Consider the following 21,558-nt stretch of genomic DNA (forward strand, 5'->3'; position numbering starts at 1 on the left):
TTTTACTTAGTCTTATCATATTCAATGCAGCTGCTTTTGCTTCAGTCCATGAACAGCTTAGGAACAATGCTGTTCTTTGAGAACTTCTTTTCTCATCTTTCTGGTACCTTTATTTTCTTTATCCACTGATCAATATACTGCTTACTACATCATTATTTATTTTGTTTCCAGAATTCATCAATTTCGAGTTTGTGTAGTAGCATTCACCACATAGGAGCATATTTCCTTATAATTTGTTCCTTTGGTCTCTATGAGTATCCTTGTGTAACAAGCCATTCTTTGAATGCTGTAAGTAGTAATGTGAACGACCTGTTGACTACTTGGTCACGTTCCACATCTCACGATTTTATTTCCCTCACAAGACCTATTTATCCATTGGTCTATATCATCAGATGGCGTTTCTATATATTTGGCCAATATGCCCATCTCTTCTTTAAACTCTTTAAACCTCACGTTTTCTTTTAATCTGATCTTTATTCTTTATGAGTACTCTTACGTGGGTTCATGATCCTCGCTTTATATCTTTAAACTCAAGTGCTACTTTCTTTTATGAGCTCTTTTATATGTAAATACATCATTGGTGTTAACACTCTTATGTAGTTCCATAGTGTTCCAGACATAATCTAATAGATTTGAGATCTTATTATCCAGGACCTTTACTACCTTGCAGTATGGTGTCCCAAACTACATGGTTTGGTACCTTAGATGTTTAGCTGGCCAGCCTTATCTCTCTATCTAGACTGGTTTCCTTTGAACTCAGATTTGTATCATTCTATGCACCTTTCATTTCTTTCCGAGGTTTCTTATCTTTTGGAACTTATTGGTCTATCTTGCATATACACTGTAGCAACTTGATTGTGTCCCTTAGGACATCAATTTCGTGGTGCTAAGCTGGTATGACTTGGTCATTCTTTTCTTTTCGGGTCAATGTGTCTGGCATCTAGTTCTGCTAGCTTTTGTATCATTTGATCACATTTTTGGACGTCTTAAATCATATTTTCTAGTCCGAGGATCTTGCCAAGACAATGATGGTAAATACCATTCTATTTCTCTTATTCTCTTTTACCAGCTTATTTCTTTCTCCCCATGATGTTGGATAGTCAGATTCATCAGTCATGCGATCCGTGTACCTGACCATAATTTGATCACCCATATTTGGCACAAGGTCTCTTAAAAAACGTGGGAGAAAGACATGTTCCTATCCAACATATATTCCCAATCTTTTTCTCATCCTCTTCTGAGGTTTCATCCTAGACGGCACATATGTATGTGGTGGTTTATTCAAAATCTCTTAGGATGGTATATGTCTGGTTTATGACCCGTATTCATTCTGAGATGGGATTATCTTGCTCACTTATATGGCCTGATGCATATTAACCTTACACATGTAAATCCTTGTGTCCCCAAGCATTAGGTAGTGGCCTTTGTAGTATAAAGAATTCGGCCAAGTCTTACTATGGTCATAGACCATGTCACACGGATTTGTAGTATGTTCATGGATCACAGTTTGTCCTCACTCCCCCTCATGGACATACTATAATCACGTGGTACTTGGGACAATAGAGCCTAATGAGTTTCCCTTGTGTACATGTTACACAACGTGAGATTTTATGGGATAACTCTTTGTGCCTTTTGCAATATGTGCATCAATTTTTAAAGACCTGGATGGCTAATCCAGTCATGCCATAAAGTGTATAAAATTTCGTGGGTATACAGGTTACCATGGCTTTTGCCTTTATCATACTGATCCTTGGCATAGTCTAGATCAGTAGAGTATGTAGGTATAGTCTTGACCACTTTCTTATAAGGCCTTAGGCGATTTTCTTATAATCTGAAAGGAACTTTTGTTTCCTTTGCCCATTGGTTCAATGTGGAAACCATTCATGCTCAAGTCTTTATAACTCAATGGGTCTTTTATTGGGTGAATAAATTTGTGCCCCTTTAGGCAATGTCGTGGTCTATAATAGACTGACTATCCTTTTATTAAGTTTTCATTGTCATTTATCAATCAAGAAATCATCAAGCAAATCAAACATGATAACTAAAAACAACTCTTATTATTGCTATAAAATTGTAAATGAGAAGCAAATCAAAGCAAAACATAAAACATAAAATCAGAATATCGAAATCTCGTTTCTTTAGTCAATGTATAAGCCGGCCTCACAATCCATATATTTCCACACGGCTTCCTTGGATTCCTCCTTATCATTTTTAGCCTCATTGGCTTCAGGAGGTCTCATCTCACTGTTTCGTTGCTCAATGTATCTTTTCTGAAGTTTTTCAAATCTGCTAATGGTATCTATAATTTTCTGCTCTCTTTGCTCAGTTGCCAATAGGCATGACAATAGGTCATTATAGGTGGTGAAACCCTTAGCCTTATGTGATAACAACAGATCCTTTGGATGGAATGTGGAATGGGTTTTATATAGTAAATCCTCATTCGTTACCACTTCACCACATAGTTCAAGACTATAGGCGATTTTCATCAAAGCAGAATTATATTTGTCCACAGATTCAAAATCATGGAATCTAAGAATCTTCCATTCATTCATGGCTTTTCGCCATAATGTCATTGAGTATCTGGAATTTAGTTTTGTCCAAAGGTCACAAGGATCCTCAATATTTAAGTACTGATCTCTCAGATCCTCAGTGAGATAATAGCGCATAATTGTTATGGCTCTATGCTTTTCACTTTCAATTGCATTATTTCCATCAATGATACATTTCCCGAGTTCTCTAGACTTCAGGGCAACTGAAGTGTTCATTACCCATTCTAGATAATTATCTCCAGAGAGATTTAGGGCAGCATAATCCGAAGGCTCAAATTTCGACATCTGAAACATATTATTAATCAGTTCAAGATGCAACTGAGTCAATAAAATCAATGCATACGGTTTCACAAGTCTCTCGACCAAACAATTAACTACTCGACCATGGTGTGAGAAAAACAAGTATGCGAGGTCTATGTGATGCTTTAGGCCACACGGCCTTATAAAATTGTGATGCAACAACCCTAGAGGTCGGATTTTATATCTGAATGCAATCAAAGCATCAATCATAACAGCAATCATATTCAGGCCGATTTTTAATCAATGTGGGACCAGGTCAATAATTCTTATGTTTTACTTTTCTTAAAACATTTAGTATGATCAAGCAATCAGAATAATAATGCAAGTATCATCAGATCATATTAGGGTTTCAAGGGCCATTTTTCGGTTTGATTTTATCAATATCAAGCTTTACAAAGCAATTAAATCAGATCAATCAGTCAATTTTAGCAATTCTCTAGCAATTCTAACAGTAAAAGGAAATTTTCCAGCAAGTAGAAAAGGAAATTTCAGGAAAAAAGAAATTTTCTACTTTTAGCAAAAAGGAAATTCACAATTCTGGACAGATTATGGTTTTAATCAAAACTAGCAATTTTCCTAATCAGTTCATTCGATATTCAAACAATTAATCACAATATGGAAACTTGTTTATCAATCGATTTATGCAAAAAGGAAAATTAGGGTTTTCAGCAATTTAACAATTTTAAGATCAAATTCGATTCTAAACAGTTCTATTTACTCAAACAATCATCAAAGATAATTCAAGGTTTTAATCTAGCAACCTAAACCTCAGATACATCAAAATCAATCAATCAAAACAGTCGGATCAATTTAGGTTTTTGATATTTCAGATTTTCAAAACATCATAAAGGAAACATATCATATAATTTAGATTTAGGGTTTCAATGCCCTTACTGATCAATCAATGTTCTACCAACCCTAACAGCCATTGATCTATCAACTTAACAGGAAAGCAATCTAACCAAAACTTAGTTCCATATGTTAGGGTTTCTATTATCCTAGATTAAGGTTCTTCAAATTTTAATGGTTCAGATCTTTATCAATCAACCAAATTCAGTGAAGGTTCTTTTAAGTTTCGATTTTTACCTTTAGAAACTTATGGAGTGTAGATTTGGACCACCAAAGAGAGAAGGAGGCCGCGAGCTAATCGTTCTTCGAGTCGGGTCGCGGACGGGCTGCTTGCTTGGTCGGATCACGAACAGGAAAGAAGGAGAACGTCTGGTTTACTTGATCACGTCTAGAAAGAGCTAACTTCAAGAGAGAGAGAGCTCTGATTTGGGTTAGGAAAACGATTAGGGTTCCAAAGCAAATCGGCGGCGCGTACTGTAGCAGAGCGTGACAGCGCGTCATTGATCGGATTGACAAGCGGTTTGCAGCGTCTGATTCGTCTCGGCGAGGGCTTCAATTTGATATATTGCTCGTCGTCTGGGTCCTCTCGGTTTGGAAGAACGATCTCTTTAAAGTTCCGCCGGAATTAGGGTTTTGTGATATTCGGCTGAGTTTAAGGAATTTTGTGGGGACTTAGGGTTAGAGGCTATCGTGCTGACAACGTGTTATAAAAGATATGTTGTGTAAGCTTATTATTACTCATGACCAGATGTCTATATTTATACAAGTATTAGACCGTTTTATTTAGACCGTCATAAGAGAAAATGAAATCTTATTCCTAATAGGAATAGGAAATAGTACTTATCCTAAATACACATGGAAAATAAAAAACATGAACTCGCATTCGCCTAAGTCATTAGCAAATGGGCTGGATGGATAGCTGATGGATCGGACGGTTTGGACGGTTTGGACCTGATACGGGTCGATCACCACTTGGTTTATAACATTTCTTTATTGGAAACTTTCATAAGAGCGTAATACACAAAATTAATTTTTTACAAACTATTAGTGTGCAATTTAAATCAAGGGTCCAATTGGTAATGACTGTAGCTTTAAATTTTTGCCGTAGAAAAAAATCTGTATATTTTTTGCCGCTTTAAATTTTATTACCGCAGAATTTTATGAAATCACTAAAATTGTTTTTTTTGCTAAAAATCTTAAACCCTAAAGCTTTCTCCCTTTGTCCCTTCCCTCTCCACATTTCGTCACCTCCTCTGCAAAATGGCTGCATCTCGTCTATCCCTCCGCTACATCCGCCGCTTCACCACCACCACCACCGGAGATTCGGCGACCACCGTAGTAGAGTCAAGCAAGATCTCCGCCTCCAAAGCCAAGCGCATCCTCCGCAAACAACACGACCCCGACAAAGCCCTCGAGATCTACTCCAACGTCTCCAACCACTCCGCGTCGCCAGTCTCCTCCCGCTACGCCCAGGAGCTCACCGTCCGCCGCCTCTCGAAATGCAACCGATTCTCCGACATCGAAGCCCTGATCGAGTCCCACAAGGACGACCCGAGGATAAAGGAGGAGCCTTTCTACTCCACGCTCATCAGATCCTACGGGAGAGCCTCGATGCTCGATCACGCTATCAAGGCTTTCGAGGAGATGGGTCGGCACGAGACGCCGAGGACAGCTGTCTCCTTCAACGCCTTGCTGACGGCTTGTCTTAATTCCCGTAAGTTTGAGAAAGTCCCCCAACTGTTCGACGAAATGCCTCACAGGTATAGCACCATCGTCCTCGATAGAGTCTCTTACGGGATATTGATTAAGTCGTATTGTGACGCTGGCTCGCCGGAGAAAGCTATTGAGATTATGAGAGAGATGGAAGGTAAACGAAACATGGAGGTTACCACCATTGCTTTCACTACGATCTTAGGCTCTTTGTATAAGAACGGTAAAGTTAAGCTAGCAGAGAGCTTGTGGAACGAGATGGTGAAGAAAGGCTGTGAGATTGATAGTGCAGCTTACAACGTTCGTTTAATGAATGTTCAGAAGGAGGGTCCTGAGAGAGTTTGGGAGTTGATTGAGGAGATGAGTGTTAAGGGGTTGAAGCCTGATACGATTAGTTACAACTATCTTATGACTGCGTATTGCGAGAAAGGGATGTTGGATGAGGCTAAGAAAGTGTTTGAAGGGCTTAAGAAAAACAGGTGTGCTCCTAATGCAGCTACGTTTAGGACGTTGGTGTTTCATTTGTGTGACAGTGGTTTGTATGAGCAAGGGTACGCGATCTTCAAGAAGAGTGTGGGTATGAACAAGATTCCGGATTTTAATACTTTGCAGCATTTGGCTGTTGGGTTGGTGAGGAACAAGAAGGTGAATGACGCTAAAGGGTTGATTAGGACGGTGAAGAAGAAGTTCCCTCCGAGTTTCTTGAATGCGTGGAAGAAACTTGAGGAGGAACTTGGTCTGGATACGAAAACCGATGCTTCTTCAACTCCTGCTTAATAAAGCACAGGAGCATTGCAATTGAAGATCTGATTCTTTTGCTTGAGCTTTAGCTTTTTACGTATAACTTCATCTCCCGCATTTTTACTTTCCTCATAAATTAGCTTGTGAAAGCTTGAAATTTTTTTTTGGTGGAATCTCTTGAATTTCATGTTATTCAGTTTCCAGCTTCATAGAGTTCACTGTTGTTATGTTCTACACACTGTGCTTCGTGGTGAATTCAAGTTTCTTTTGTTTTATGTGCTGTCTACACATTCAATTGATATGATTGTACTATTATATTTCTGCGTGTTTAATTGAGAAATCTCATATATTTATATGTTTTCTGCATGATAATAATACACATGACTCCTTAATGTTTGAATAATATTTGTTTGAGGAACACTTTTGTTGAAAAGTATTGTCTTTATTTCACACTAATAAGTCCAATATAAACTTCTTACATATATGATTTGATTCATCGGCCAATACATTGTCTTAACTTTGTATTTGATAATTCACTAGGGGCTGGTCCCGGCGCAAGCGCCGGGTTGTGAACATAAGTGTTGCTTAATCTTTGAAGAAGTAATCCACATTTGTAAAGTTGTTTTTAAACTTGTAGAGTTTTATTGCTAAGCTGTGGATACTTTGAAGGGCGGAGGTAGGATGATTATCGGCTAGGTTTATGATAGTTGGTGTAGTAGTGGAGGACGCTCGTCGTTGGAAGAGAAGTTAAGATGCGGGTGGTATTTGAGGTCGTATTTACTGGTGGCTAATTAGCTATTCCAAAGAACATTTTATCTTTTTTAGCTTATCATCTGATCTGTGAGAAAATGGGTGAAAAACACTCGATACTTGCTTATCAGAAGAGAAGAGAAGATTAAGAAATTTTGTTGTTCGATAAAGTTTTCAATACAAATACTCTCGTTATCGTCAACAAAAAAACTCTAGTTATTTGCATAAAAGCTTCAAATTTAATTTGGCTTCACAATTTTGTTCGTGACAGCCAAATTACCAAACTTATCATTACTCCCCCTTTGAAAAACCTTGTCCTCAAGGTTATTATGATTTCATCTTCACTTCTGCAATCCGCTTCCTCTTTTTCTTGCTTTGGTGTAGAGCGTGTTCTCAAAAGGCAGTAGTCTTGAGATGCTTCAGAATCCATCACAGACTTAAATAACCTTATTATGGTTCAAACACTCCATGTTTGGTTTGAGACTGCAATGACTTCAGAAGTGACAATACAGCGGACACTTTGCTCCTTCCCAAATATGTTTTTTTCCACTGTATCAGTTCTATCCCCTCAGCCCAACAACCAAAGAAAGTTTCCATTCCCTTAATCACGCTTGACCTCTATTCCTTGAATTGTTGCTCTGGTGGCCTAAGAGAGTGAAACAACTCAGAGATGGAAGGTGAAACAACTCAGAGATGGAAGGTAAAACCCTCACTCTTACAGGCGAGTCAACATCCTAATCATTCTTGAATAACAATCTGCCCCAGACCTTTATGAAACCGATCTGCAGCAGTGAGGACTCGTATGAACTCCGACGTAGACACGGTTTTACACCTAAAATAAAACCCACTGACCAAAACAATATGTAAATGAGAACAACATCATTCTCAGAGAACCACACAAAACTATAAATTAACATGATATACACAGCAAAGCAAAATAACAAAATTTCGGTGAATCTCTTTTAAAGTATCAAACTTGCAATTAAACATGGATAGATAATGATGGTTGAAAAGCTTACGGAGTGAGCAGCTTTATTATGTGAAGCAGAGCCTTGCTTTCCCGATATGCAAACATTCGTCAAAGATCCCTTAACTGAAATCCAAGTAAAGCTTTATTATATGTTAGTTTGCAGATTTAAAAAAAAAAAAGGTTAGGAGGAGGGTGATGATACCCACGAATTCACCATTCTTTTTGATGGTCCTTGAATCCTAAAAGCGGACGATCCGGCCAACAACGAACTGAGAAGTCAGACCAAGGCAGAGATAGGAGACTACTGTTTGAGCAACAGTGGCAGGCTAGCAGCGGAGGAGGACATTGTCAATGATGGGTTGAAATCTGCGCTGGTTCAATAAAGCTTTGACTTGATATGAGATGCACTGCTCCGGTTTGAGCAACTGGAGAAGTAGAGAGAGACGTTTTCGATGAGATGCTGTAAAGAAAACCTAGTAAGGAATCGAGCCGTTTTTCGAGATGTAGATTTCCTCGATCTATGATGAAGTTTATATAAGAAGGGTTAACAAAGATGATACGAAACGGGGCCATTAATGAAGAAGTTATCGAAGATGGGGAGATGTAAAGTTTGCCGGAGATTGAGAGATTACGAAAAGACAAACGACTCTGTGTTTCGAGATGTGTCTGAAGTGAAGTGAGAAAGATAACCCTACGTTAAAAACGACGACACTTCACAAACAGGCTAACTGAAACTGTTAGAGCCCATAAGAATAAACCTGAGTTTAGCGCATTACTTTAACATCGAAAATTAACAATTTTTTCAATTATTTTAATTTTTTTTTTGGGTGGAGCCCACATGTTGCCACGTGGACATCCTTAGAAGAGAGCAAAAAGTGATCTATTATAATATAGATTCCTTACATGTAATCGAAGACCGGTCATGGGCAAAGCCTAATAAAACATTCACCTGAGTCCTTCAAATTTTTTAAAAAATTTTATATGTAAATAGGCTCCTAATTTTTTTTTAAAAAAATTTAAATCTTTAAATTTTTTAAATCTTTACTAACCGGTCTAGAGCTTCCAAATTTTCAGGGCCAGCCTGGCTGTAGTTATCACACAAGGCTATTGAGTCTATGACAAGGCACATTGAAGAAATTGTTATTAACAATACACAAAGCAGCTACTTTTCTAGGATTGTTTTTGTCCTCAACTCTTCTTAGTTTTTAGTATATCTTAAACTTAGTATTGACTATTGATTTGAAGATCAAATCAAATTTGATTCTCATGATATTTTTTTAAATAGGACACATCTAACTTTTAATTCACAATTGTTTTTTCTGTGGATATGTACTGTTTTTTTTCGGAAGTTGTAGGTAAGTATCGTTGTATAGCTGCTTGTGGTAAAGTAAACTATTGTTGGGTTATAAACTAGCTATAGTTTATTACATGTAATGAATGTTCTTGAGCTTGAGATTTATTAAGCACGAGGTGAAGAAGCATGATCGAAAGCATACTTTTAATTCAACTGGCTGCGTAAGATACTATATGTGTATACGTATAAATTATAGTATAAATTATAAGCTTTGAGAAATGACTTTAGATAGCACTAAACCAACTTTTTCTTTCCTTTCTAGACTTCAAGATCCAAAATCACAAAAATGTTTCATTTAATATGGACATTTACCATTTTATCTATTTCTTTCTCTAATTACATTTTTTCTGAAAATTTAAATCATGAATCGACGACAACAGCTTGCCTCATCTCTGGCATCGATCATCTCAGACGTCATTATCTCCGGCGTCGATCATCTCAGTTAGAGCTGGAAATTTTAATCATTGCCCGTGGGCCCCGCCCCGTTTGACCCGCCGCGGGGCGGGTGCGGGTCGAACCATTTGAAATTTTTAAATCGCGGGTGCGGGTGCGGGTCGAGATTATTTTGAGCGGGGCGGGTGCGGGTCAGCCGAATTTGAATCGCGGGTACCCGCCAACCCGCAAATTAAAAAAAAAAAAAATTGAAAAAAAAAACATTTTTTCGTAAAATATATAAAAAACAATAAATATTTGTATAATTTTAATTATAAATATATTTTTTTAATAATATTTTTTAAAAATAACTATTATATAAATAAAAAATAATTATTTTTAATTAAAATAATTATTATATAATTAGAAAATAATCATATTTAATTAAAATAACTATTTTTAATATAATTAATATTACCCGCGGGTTTGGCGGGTTACCTGCGGGTTTTGGCGGGGCGGGTGCGGATATAAAAGTTTTTGTTTGCGGGTTATGCGGGTCGAGTTTTTGAATCGAAAAAATGATTCGACCCGCGGCGGGGCGGGGCGGGTCAGGGCGGGTTGACCCGCGAACCCAACACTAATCTCAGCCGTCATTATCTCCGGCGTCGATCATTTCATCCATCATCATCTCCGGCGCCGTTCATCTCCATCGCCATCATCACCACTTTAATCGTTTCCGCCTTCACTCCGTAATCGAGCTAAGCGTGTTTGTTATTTGTGTGAAAAGTCAATTCTGAAAATGTCTCTCAAACTAGTAGACTACGAGTCTCTCAACGGAGATGTGAAGAAATATCACTATGCAATCAGAGGTTCTCTCTTGATCAGAAAGCTTCTTCCTTTTCTAGATTTTCCAAAGTCAAAAGGGTGTTGTTATCTTCATAGTTCCAAGTCTATTATTTGTGATTTTCATCACTTTCTCTCATTGTTTATATCACTGCTTTTCTCGTGAACACATGTAAGCAAATTGGTTTGGTTTGCTAGAAGGATCCTTAAAGTGGTAATGTTAAAGTGCAGATTTTTCAATACTACACTCTCTAAACCTGCTTTGAAATTAGCAAATTTAGTAGATTCATTGTTGGGTTTGTGGATATCGAAGCATATTCTTTCGGGTGAGAATCAGGTCAGTGTCGGTTCCGTCCCGATTCCGGTGAGCGGGAGTTCCGATCAATTCTTGGTCCTACCGGAAACAAACTGCAGAGGAAATTACCAGAGATGAAACTGAAAAAGAAGAAGAAGAAGCACATGAAGTCAAAATATGAGAAAACAAAGAAGCTAGGTACTCCGGCTTCACCAACTACAACACTTAAGCAAAGGCAAACCCAAAAAAGAAAGAAGCTTTTTGTTGCTCAGGCTCGCTCTCAAGGAATAACAGTGAGTAGAATTGTTGATATAGAAGCTTCTTTATTGGTTAAGACACGTGGTTAATGGCAGGTATGTGCAATGGTGATCATTAACCCCAGAAACCCGACTGGTCAGTGTCTCAGTGAAGCTAAATTAAGAGAGATATTGCGATTCTGTTATGACGAGATATTGGTTCTTTTTAGAGACGAAATGTATCAGCAAAACATATACAAAGATGAGACCCTCATCAGCTCCAAGAAAGTAATCATTATTACACTATATAACACATGTGAGAACAATACTTTGTCTTTAAAATATTTTGATGGATATCTTAGATAACATATATGCCTTATAATAGTATCACATTAAGATTTTCTTAATAAAATTCCTGAAAATACTTCAAGACAACTGAAACTTCTGATACTCTCAAAACTTTATTGATGTTTCTACACTAACTGAAGTAGTTTTATACATCGTTTAAACGTTTCCTTTGGTCCTATCTGAAAAAACAATCAGGAAAGAGATCATGAACACGTACAAAAGCTTCCAAAAATTACTTGAAAACTCCAAGATTTTGAGCATGTACCTGATGCGTCTGATTTGGAGTAAAAACTGGAGTCTCAGTACTCAGTTGAGCTTTTGGAGAGGCATGTGTCTCATTTGTTGCCTATGTTCCCATCTGCAAAATAAATCAGGAAGGAGGTCATGAACACGTACAAAAGCTTCCAAAAATTATACATCAAAGGTTTGGTGTCAAAGCAAGTTACATGATTGAGAAAGTTCATGTTTCTTCTCTGAATATTTTTCTCTATTGGTGCCACTTGCAGCTACCAGACTTTTCTGTTGTATCAAATGTCTTCAAGAAAAAGCAGGATTCAGAACAATCTACTACTGAGCTGGCTCTCGAGAAGGTACGTCTTTTTGTACCATCTCTATTCTATAATTATTTATTTGTTAAAGAAGAAAATATTATTCATGTTGCAGCTAGGCAATTCACCCTTAGGATGATGATGACGATATAACTGTGGAGCAAGCTTGGGATGACATCGTTCAACGCGTTAAAGTATATATTCCTGGATGAGGTTAGTTCACTAATACAGATAACTTTATATGTTTAACAAATATGTTTAAGTTTTTGCCATTATTAATGTTGTAATTAGTTGTTTCCCTTACAGTTTCTTTCAGCTGATCATCCTCTAGGAAGCCACCTTAGAGCAACATTGCAAAGGGATGGTGAACGTCACGGTTCAGTTCATGTTCTGTTATGTGGTGATTTCTATAGCCAATGAATTTTTTTATAGATTTTGATTATGTTGTTTTGTTTTGGTTGTTCTGGAAAATTAAGTTTCAATACAGGATAGCCATCCAGAACAAAGACTGTCTAACATTCCTTACACGCTTTTGATTCTCTTCGAAAACAGACTTATGCAAGAAAACACACTCATTTTATTTTCTGGAAACCCATCCTGAAAGTTCCACAAGCTATCCTAGATAACATGTGTGTTTTATAATGATACCACATTTAACACTTTCTTGATAGAATTACTAAAAATGCTTCAAGCTATCCTATTTCCATGTTCTATGTTTGATTTGTGTTCTCTATTTTGTAGACAATGAACTCTATTTGGAGATTTCTATAACCAATGAATTTTCTTATAGATTTTGATTATGTTGTTTTGTTTTGGTTGTTTTGGAAGATTAAGTTTCAATTCAGGATAGCCATCCAGAACAAGGACTGTCTAACATTCCTTACACGCTTTTGATTCTTTTCGAAAACAAACTTATTCAAGAAAACACACTCATTTTATTTTCTGGAAACCCATCCTGAAAATTCCACAAGCTATCCTAGATAACTTGTGTGTTTTATAATGATATACCACATTTAACACTTTCTTGATATAATTACTGAAAATGCTTCAAGCTATCTTATTTCCATGTTTTCTGTTATAGACAATGAACTCTATTTGGACATTTCTATAGCCAATGGATATTCTTATAAATTTTGATTATGTTGTTTTGTTTTGGTTGTTCTGGAAAATTAAGTTACAATTCAGGATAGCCATCCTGAACAAGGACTGTCCAACATTTCTTACACGCTTTTGATTCTCTTCGAAAACATAATTATGCAAGAAAACACACTCATTTTATTTTTTGGAAACCCATCCTGAAAGTTCCACAAGCTATCCTAAATAACATGTGTGTTTTATAATGATATACCACATTTAACACTTTCTTGATAGAATTACTGAAAATGCTTCAAGCTATCCTATTTCAATGTTCTATGTTTGATATGTGTTCTCTGTTTTGTAGACAATGAACTCTATTTGGAGATTTCTATAGCCAATGAATTTTCTTATAGATTTTGATTATGTTGTTTTGTTTTGGTTGTTCTGGAAGATTAAGTTCCAATTCAGGATAGCCACCCTGAACAAGGACTCTCTAACATTCCTTACACGTTTTTGATTCTCTTCGAAAACAGACTTGTGCAAGAAAACACATTCATTTTATTTTCTGGAAACCCATCCTGAAAGTTTTACAAGCTATCTTAGAGAACATGTGTGTTTTATAATGATACAACATTTAACACTTTCTTGATAGAATTACTGAAAATGCTTCAAGTTATCTTATTTCCATGTTCTCTGTTTGATATGTGTTCTCTCTTTTGTAGACAATGAGCTCTATTTGGTGATTTCTATAGCCAATGAATTTTTTATAGATTTTGATTATGTTGTTTTGTTTTGGTTGTTCTAGAAGATTAAGTTTCAATTCAGGATAGTCATCCATAACAAAGACTATGCATATTAATCAATATATAATGGTTTGAACAAGAAACATGTTTTGAATATCGCATACAGTAAAGAACATGTTGGGTCTTTCTTCACATACCAATGCATCAACTCAAGAAAAGACAAATTCATTAACAGTTTTTATTTCTCCTTTAATTTAGACTGATTGATATGAGAATTTTTTTTTGTCTTTAGTGATTGCATACAATTGTAATAAGAGACCAAATATGGTCTTAAAAGAGAAACATGTAAGAGCAAACAAACTTCATGAGTTCTCCAAAATGTAGTTCTCATGGAGGTACGTGTAATAAGAAGGGGTATTCAATAAGTCATAAAACAAAACAATTACAAGAATAAGAGCTTCACATGAAATGACCAAAGAGGAGATTGTTTCTAGACATGCAGAGAGATGTTGGCTACTCTTCTGAATACCTCAAGCTCTTCTGTAACACATCAACTTAAACTGAGTGATGACAAAATCAACACCTGAGTATTAAGTTAACAATAAATCGGTGTAAAGCTCTATATGAACGATTATAAAATAGCATGGAACGAAATATACCCTTCACAACTTTCTTTTGTTTCCTTGGGATGCTTCAGCAAATGAGCCACCGTTTTGTCTGTGGGATTGGTCACTGTTTCTGTATCTAGCATCCCATCATATCTGCAAGAACCAAAAACAAGAGCAAGCTATGTAAACCACACAGATATATGATTTCTCCTATCTCACATTCAGAAAATTGTATGTGTATTATCTACATGATCTAACTACGAAGTATATGTATACCATATTGATTAATATGCATAGATTTGCATACATATATCTTGATTTTTCTTTGGTACTGACGTGTGTATCATCCTCTTTATCAAGCCTAGTCCATCCGAAATCAGAATCTCCCATCTTGTTTCTATCTTGCGTAAAGAAGGAAAAATACCATCTGATTTTCTAGAAGGCTTTCCTGAAACTATACAAATGCTTCCTGAAATTAATCTGAACACTAGACAGCTTCACAAGACAAGCAACAAGGGACTCATAAGAAAATTCAAGAGCCTACCAAAGATATCAACATGACTAAGCAGAACAAAACACCAAGCAAAAAAGTTTCAAAATTTGTTACCATCCGATTTTCTGGAAGGCTTTCCTGAAACTACACAAATGCTTCCTGAAATTTTTCTGAACACTAGTCAGCTTCACAAGCACAAGCAACAAGAGACTAACAATGTGTTAAGCAACATTTCCTAAACACAATCAATAGATGCAAATAAACAACAAATGAATATGTAAGGAGAGATATAAAAGTATAAATTAAAGAAGAAATCAAAATAACTTGTCACTTAGGAAAGCTAAGCTTAAGACAGTAAGAGCAGCAGCAATGATGGCAAAAGGTCGGGAGATAATAGCAAGACCTGAGTGTTCAACACAGTTCAAGAGGATCATTAATCATATTTCTCAATCAATGCTTTAAAAATGACACAGAAAGGCTTTGTCATTCTATTGAACATGTTAAGGGCATAACCAAATCCCATCAAGATAGAAACTTTTGGAGAAGATAAGATGGATTACCTTAGCTTTTATACTGCTCAAAGTGAATCCTGAATTGCTTTGTTCTATCTGTTCAATTAATACAACAAAACAAACTTATTAGTTCTCAAACCATTATCATTGAAGATTGAAGCCTCTTATTTGAATCTCAAAACTCTAGACTTTGGAATCATACCGAGATGGCGTTGGAGAATCAAAGCTTCGTCATTTCGTCGGAGTTGAAGATAGTGCTTTTCATCGCCGGAGTTGATTGGGATTTCGTCGCCTTGGTGCCGCCGTCGTGAGAGAGAGATTGGAGAGAATATAATCAAAGCTTCGTGCTTTCGTCGGAGATGATGACAATGCTCGTCGTCACCGGAGTTGATGGCAGTGCTCGTCGTCGCCGGAATTGATGACAATGCTCGTGGTCTTGGTGCCGCCGTCGTGAGAGAGATATCGTAGGAGACGACGCCGAGAGAAGATGCGTCTTTTTTTTGTTAGTTGTATTATTTATTGAGAGTAATGGAATTTTTTGAACAATTAATAATGTTATTTTTATGACTTTTAGCTTTCCATCCTACTTTTGAGACAAAAACTAAAAAGATGCTAATATGGAGAATTACCCTTTTTATTATGTTCACTAATATTATATTATTACATGTATATATGGAAAATAGAAGATTATTTTTTAAAAGTTTATTTATGCAACCTTCAATCAATTAAGGTAAGCCAAGTGTTTAATGAGCGATGAGATTTGCTTTATTGAGGGTTCGTCTTACTAATCTAGATTAATTATGGAAAATATCTCACATGGTTATTTCACTTGTTCCATTTGACTATTCCATAAGCGTATATATGATATTTTTGTCTAATACTCTCGATTAGTATCATGTTAAACAGCATGAACTATATGCCAACTTTTACTCGCATGTGTTGGAAAATAAATACGGAAAACCATACTAATTTAGTATATGAATAATTAACATGACATTTTAACTACATATAATTAAGGGCTTTTTGCAAAAGTGACTCAAAACTTGGAGTCAAACAGAAAACTAACCTTTTCTTTTGACTCTTTTTTTTTTGAGATTTTAACCCCACACCTGCAGTTTATCTACGAAAATGCCATTAACATTTTTTTTTTTTTTTTCGAAAATGGCTTCTTTACTGTCTCAACCTCATCTTCTTCAAGTATTTACAATATTGCCACTGCAATGAATAGTGGCAACAACCTTGTACGAACTGTTTGGAGCTTTTAATGCCCTTTAATGCACGTAAATCTCTTTACACTCTCTCTGTTTCAATTGTTATGAACTAAAAACAACATTTCTTTCACTTTCTCTCTATATTCATCCAAAAAACTCAAGCTTTTGACAGAGCCATATTTCTTTCGTTTTGACTTACGGTTGCTTTCGTTTGAGGTTCTGGGTGGTTGGAGAAGACCCTGTGTGCAAACGAAGTCATCTCACCTAGTTTAAGGTACGAATTTGAATTTTTTTCAAGATCTGTTCGCGTAGAAGACTTACTAGTAAGTCATCTGTATGTAGAAGACTTACTGATGAGTCTTCTGGTCAAACGGACGACTTAAATTAAGTCGTCCAGCTTTGTTTGTTAAAAAAAAACACTCCAGACGACTTATATATACGTCGTCTACGAGAAACGGGCTAGTTTTGCATTTGACCGAATCGTGTCAGATCTTTGACTATTTCTGGACGACTTATAATTCAGTCGTCTCTGGGAAAGTTAAAATTTCAATATTTTATGAAAACTTGACGACTTACGTGTAAGTCGTCCTAGGTTAGTTTTGTAATTGAAAAATAAAACTTCATAATTTAACTTTAACCAGACGACTTAATATAAAGTCGTCCCTCCAGAAGACTTAATTTAAAGTCGTCCGGGGAAAGCAAAGTCGTCCAGAATTTTTCCCAATTTTCTGGTCAAACCTTGCTTATCCCGGACGACCTTAAATTAAGTCGTTTAGCTGGACGACTTTCATCTAAGTCGTCTGGAGAAAGTTAAATTTCAAGTTTTATTTTTCAATTACAAAACTAACCTAGGACGACTTACACGTAAGTCGTCAAGTTTTCATAAAATATTGAAATTTTAACTTTCCCAGAGACGACTGAATTATAAGTCGTCCAGAAATAGTCAAAGATCTGACACGATTCGGTCAAATGCAAAACTAGCCCGTTTCTCGTAGACGACTTATATATAAGTCGTCTGAAGTTTTTTTTTTAACAAACAAAGCCGGACGACTTAGAATTAAGTCGTCCCTTTTAATTTTCAATTGCAAAAGTGACCTCTTTAGACGACTTACCTTTAAGTCTTCTGGACGACTTAATGCTAAGTCGTCTGCGGCAATGTTTATTGAACTTCTTCATTTTCTCTATGTTTACTAATGTGTTTTATTTTGAATATTTGCAGATGATTTTTCAGTTACATGCAGTGTATGGAGAATGGTTGTTGAGAGATTTCCGTTGGGATTTTGTGGTTGATGATCTCAAAGGAGCAAGATTGTTTTTATTGAATGAAGATTCAACACATGCTGAACTTGTTGCAATGGCTCAAGAAGATTATAACCTGGACATGAGAACAGTGAGTGTGGAGATTAGCTACTCATTACCAGCAGAAATGATGATGGCTCCAGGCAGTCTTCCCATTCATGTTACAAGTGATAGACAAGTTCGAAACTTGCTGGAGATACTCAAAACCCATAGAGTATGTCTTTGTGTATCAAGCCGCAGCAAGGTCGAAACGGTTTCAGAGAAAAGGGATATTGATGAAGCTGGTGAATGGGAAAAAGATGTTGGTGATAATGATGAAGCTGGTGAATGGGAAGAAGATGTTGGTGATGATGATGAAGCTGATGAATGTTTTGAAGATGTTGGTGATAATGAGTTTGTTGAAGATGAAAATCAAGATGGGGAGGAGGAAAATGGGGAGGAGGATGCTGATAATTCTATTGTTGGTGAAACGGATCAGAATGGTGGGGATTACAGTCTTTATGGAAAGGTTCCAGATGAGGACGAGGAAGATGATGATAATATTTGTTTTGAAGAAATCCAAAAGACATATGCTAAGACAAATGCTATTGAAGGAGGAAAATCGAATGGTACCAGTATCTATGTCAACCAGAGTTTTGTTAGCAAGGGTGCACTGCTTTCAGAGCTGCGGTTGGCAGCAGTGAGGGGTAAGTTTTCTTTCAGATTATACAAATCAACGAAAACTCTCGTTGTGGCAACATGTCCGGTTAGCTATTGTGGATGGAAGGTCAGAGCGAGTGTCAAACATGGGACAAACACGTTTTGGGTAACAAAGTATGTGGAAAAACATTTATGCTCAGCGGGAGACCGAATCGCTCAGCGGAGACACTGTACTCCGAAGTATGTAGGTAGTCTTTTCATTGATCGTGTTGGAATCATTGATGGGATAACTCCGCAGCATATCACTGATGCAATGAGGAACATGTTTGGCATGGCGCTTGATTACACCACTTCATACAGAGCACTGTTATATGCACAAAGATTGGTGAGAGGATCAGCAGAAGAAGGGTATTCGCGTCTGGCATCATATCTCGAGCAAATCTCCATTGCAAATCCTGATTCTATCACGGCGATAGAACTTGATTCTATGAAAAGATTTAAGTATCTATTTCTCTCTTTTGGAGCTTCTATCAAAGGTTTTAAGTATCAGAGAAGGGTCATTGTGGTGGATGGAACTCACCTAAGTGGAAAGTATGGAGGAACTATGTTAGTTGCAGCCGCACAAGATGGCAATTTTCAGATATTCCCATTGGCTTTTGGGATCGTGGATGAGGAAGATATACCTTCTTGGGAATGGTTTTTCACAAAATTGGCTAGTTGTATATCTCATGACAAGCCTCTGGTGATAGTCTCCGACCGGCACAAGGCCATTAAAAGTGCGTGTGATAAGGTGTTTCCTTGGGCAACCCGAGGAATATGTTATTATCACCTTCAAGATAACATTGTCAAAAAGTTTAAAGGGAAACATCTCATGTACTTGGTGAAAGGGGCTGCTTATGCTCACACGGTTTACGATTTTGACCGGTACATGGCTGAGATACGGAGTGCAAACCCGGAACTTGCAACGTATTTGGAGAAAGCCGACGTCAGGCTATGGTCAAGGGTTTATTGTAAGGGGAACAGGTTCAACATAAAAACAAGCAACATTGCTGAATCTATTAATTCCGCACTGAAGCGAGCAAGAGGATTTCCGATTACGTTCCTGCTGGAGTTCATAAGGCAGAAGTTAGGAAAATGGTATTGGAAAAGGAGACAAGATGCTTTGAGTCTCACAACTGAACATAGCGGGGGTGTTGAATACTTGCTTGCTGTTCGAGAAGAGATAGCGGGTACGATGACGGTCGAACCAATTGATGGATGGCATTTCTTTGTCAAAGGTGGCAAAATGGACTGTGTGGTTGATTTGGAACATGCAAAGTGTGATTGTGGTGTCTATGGAGTGGAGAAAATACCTTGCTCTCATGCTATAGCTGCTGGAATACATGCTGGTTTGCATATCTCCACACTTGTATGTCCACTGTACTCAAAGAATTATCTGTATGCAGGATACTCAGAGAATATATATCCTATCGTGTCACAACATATTGAGGAACGAGAATGCTTTCCTCCAGAACTAAAGCGTGGTCGGGGGAGACCGAAGAAATCAAGATGGCAATCTTGGTTGGAGCTATCTAGGATGAGAGGACACAAACCCAGGAAGAAACACAGGGCACGGAGATGCTCAAACTGCAAGGAAACTGGCCATACGAAACCACAATGTACACAACCAGTTGACTAGTTGTCCAGACGACCTAAATTTAAGTCGTCCAGTCTTGATTACCCGTCCAGACGACTAAATTTTAGTCGTCCAGTGTATTTTATTTTTAGACGACCTTCTACTAAGTCGTCCAGTGTATTTTATTTTTAGACGACCTTCTACTATCCCTTCAAGTGTATTTTATTTTTAGACTACCTTCTACTATCCCTTCAAGTCGTCCAAACCTTCTAGACGACTTATTTGTAAGTCGTCCAGTTGGAAAACCTTCCAGACGACTTATAATAAGTCGTCCAAACCTTCTAGACGACTTATTTGTAAGTCGTCCAGTTGGAAAACCTTCCAGACGACTTATAATAAGTCGTCCAAACCTTCTAGACGACTTATTTGTAAGTCGTCCAGTTGGAAAACCTTCCAGACGACTTATTTCTTCCAGACAACTTATATATTTACAAATCTATACAAAGACAAGCTGAAATACAATACTTCGCTTGTTAAAAAATCATGTTCAAATCTATACAAAGACAGCTGAAATACAAATACTTCGCTTGTTAAAAAATCATGTTCAAATGCTATACAAAGACAAGCTGAAATACAAATACTTCGCTTGTTAAAAAATCATGTTCAAATACAAAGACAAGCTGAAATACAAATACTTCGCTTGTTAAAAATCATGTTCAAATCTAATCATACATGCCCACGAACTTATCACCATCCACATTTTCTTTCAGATGCTGATCAACAAGCTCCTTCCATATATCCACCGCCATATTATCCCTCATTTTCTTCGCGTTGCACCTAGCAAAGTCTTTAGGGTCAAAGGAGACCCCAAGAGCATGACATTCAATGTACTTTACAGCGTACACGCCACAATCACCATTGTTGGCCGTGGGTACACCTTTCAGCGGTCTCTCATATGTGTATGGCTCCAACCCGTATTTGACCCGTATTTCGTCGGTGGCTGCGCACTCAACAAGCAGATAAGGGACCATCTGGAGAAAAGGCTCCATTATCGCATCCCATGCGTCTGGTACACTAGATGAAGGTATGCTGTCCCAGACGACTATGTGCCTCTTAGGGATCGATATCCAAATAGCAACCCAATGCTTGTCGTCCAAGTTCACTGGCGCATAGATATCATCAATGTCCTCCCCCCACTTCTTGTTTGATTGGCAAAATGAAGGTATTGATCCGTCATAAAAATTCGACGCCCCACCAGGTAGAACTCTTCCTAAACCTTTGTGATCAGGTTCCGATGTTTTGAAGAGCTGATACTGCTCTCTCCAAGACTGGGAAAAGTTGTGATCCAGGAAGCACATTCGCTCGCTCCTGAAAGCTTGTGGGTTCTCCTGATACCTCTGCCTTAGCACATTAATCCAAGCATCTATATGCTGCATATTAAATATAACAAGTTAGAAGTTACCAGACGACTTAAATATAAGTCGTCTACGTGGTCG

General features: G+C 37.3%; 1 protein-coding gene across 1 annotated transcript; it reads left to right on the forward strand.

Annotated features, from left to right (window-relative positions):
• The first annotated feature begins 4,886 nt into the window (after positions 1–4,886).
• LOC125584011 (pentatricopeptide repeat-containing protein At4g36680, mitochondrial-like) lies at positions 4,887–6,424 on the forward strand. The gene has a single exon (XM_048751705.1). The coding sequence runs from the start codon at positions 4,959–4,961 to the stop codon at positions 6,183–6,185; it is 1,227 nt and encodes a 408-aa protein (XP_048607662.1). The 5' UTR covers positions 4,887–4,958; the 3' UTR covers positions 6,186–6,424.
• The last annotated feature ends 15,134 nt before the right edge of the window (positions 6,425–21,558 follow it).

This window comes from Brassica napus, chromosome C3, assembly GCF_020379485.1.
Source record: "Brassica napus cultivar Da-Ae chromosome C3, Da-Ae, whole genome shotgun sequence".
Lineage (NCBI taxonomy): Eukaryota > Viridiplantae > Streptophyta > Magnoliopsida > Brassicales > Brassicaceae > Brassica > Brassica napus.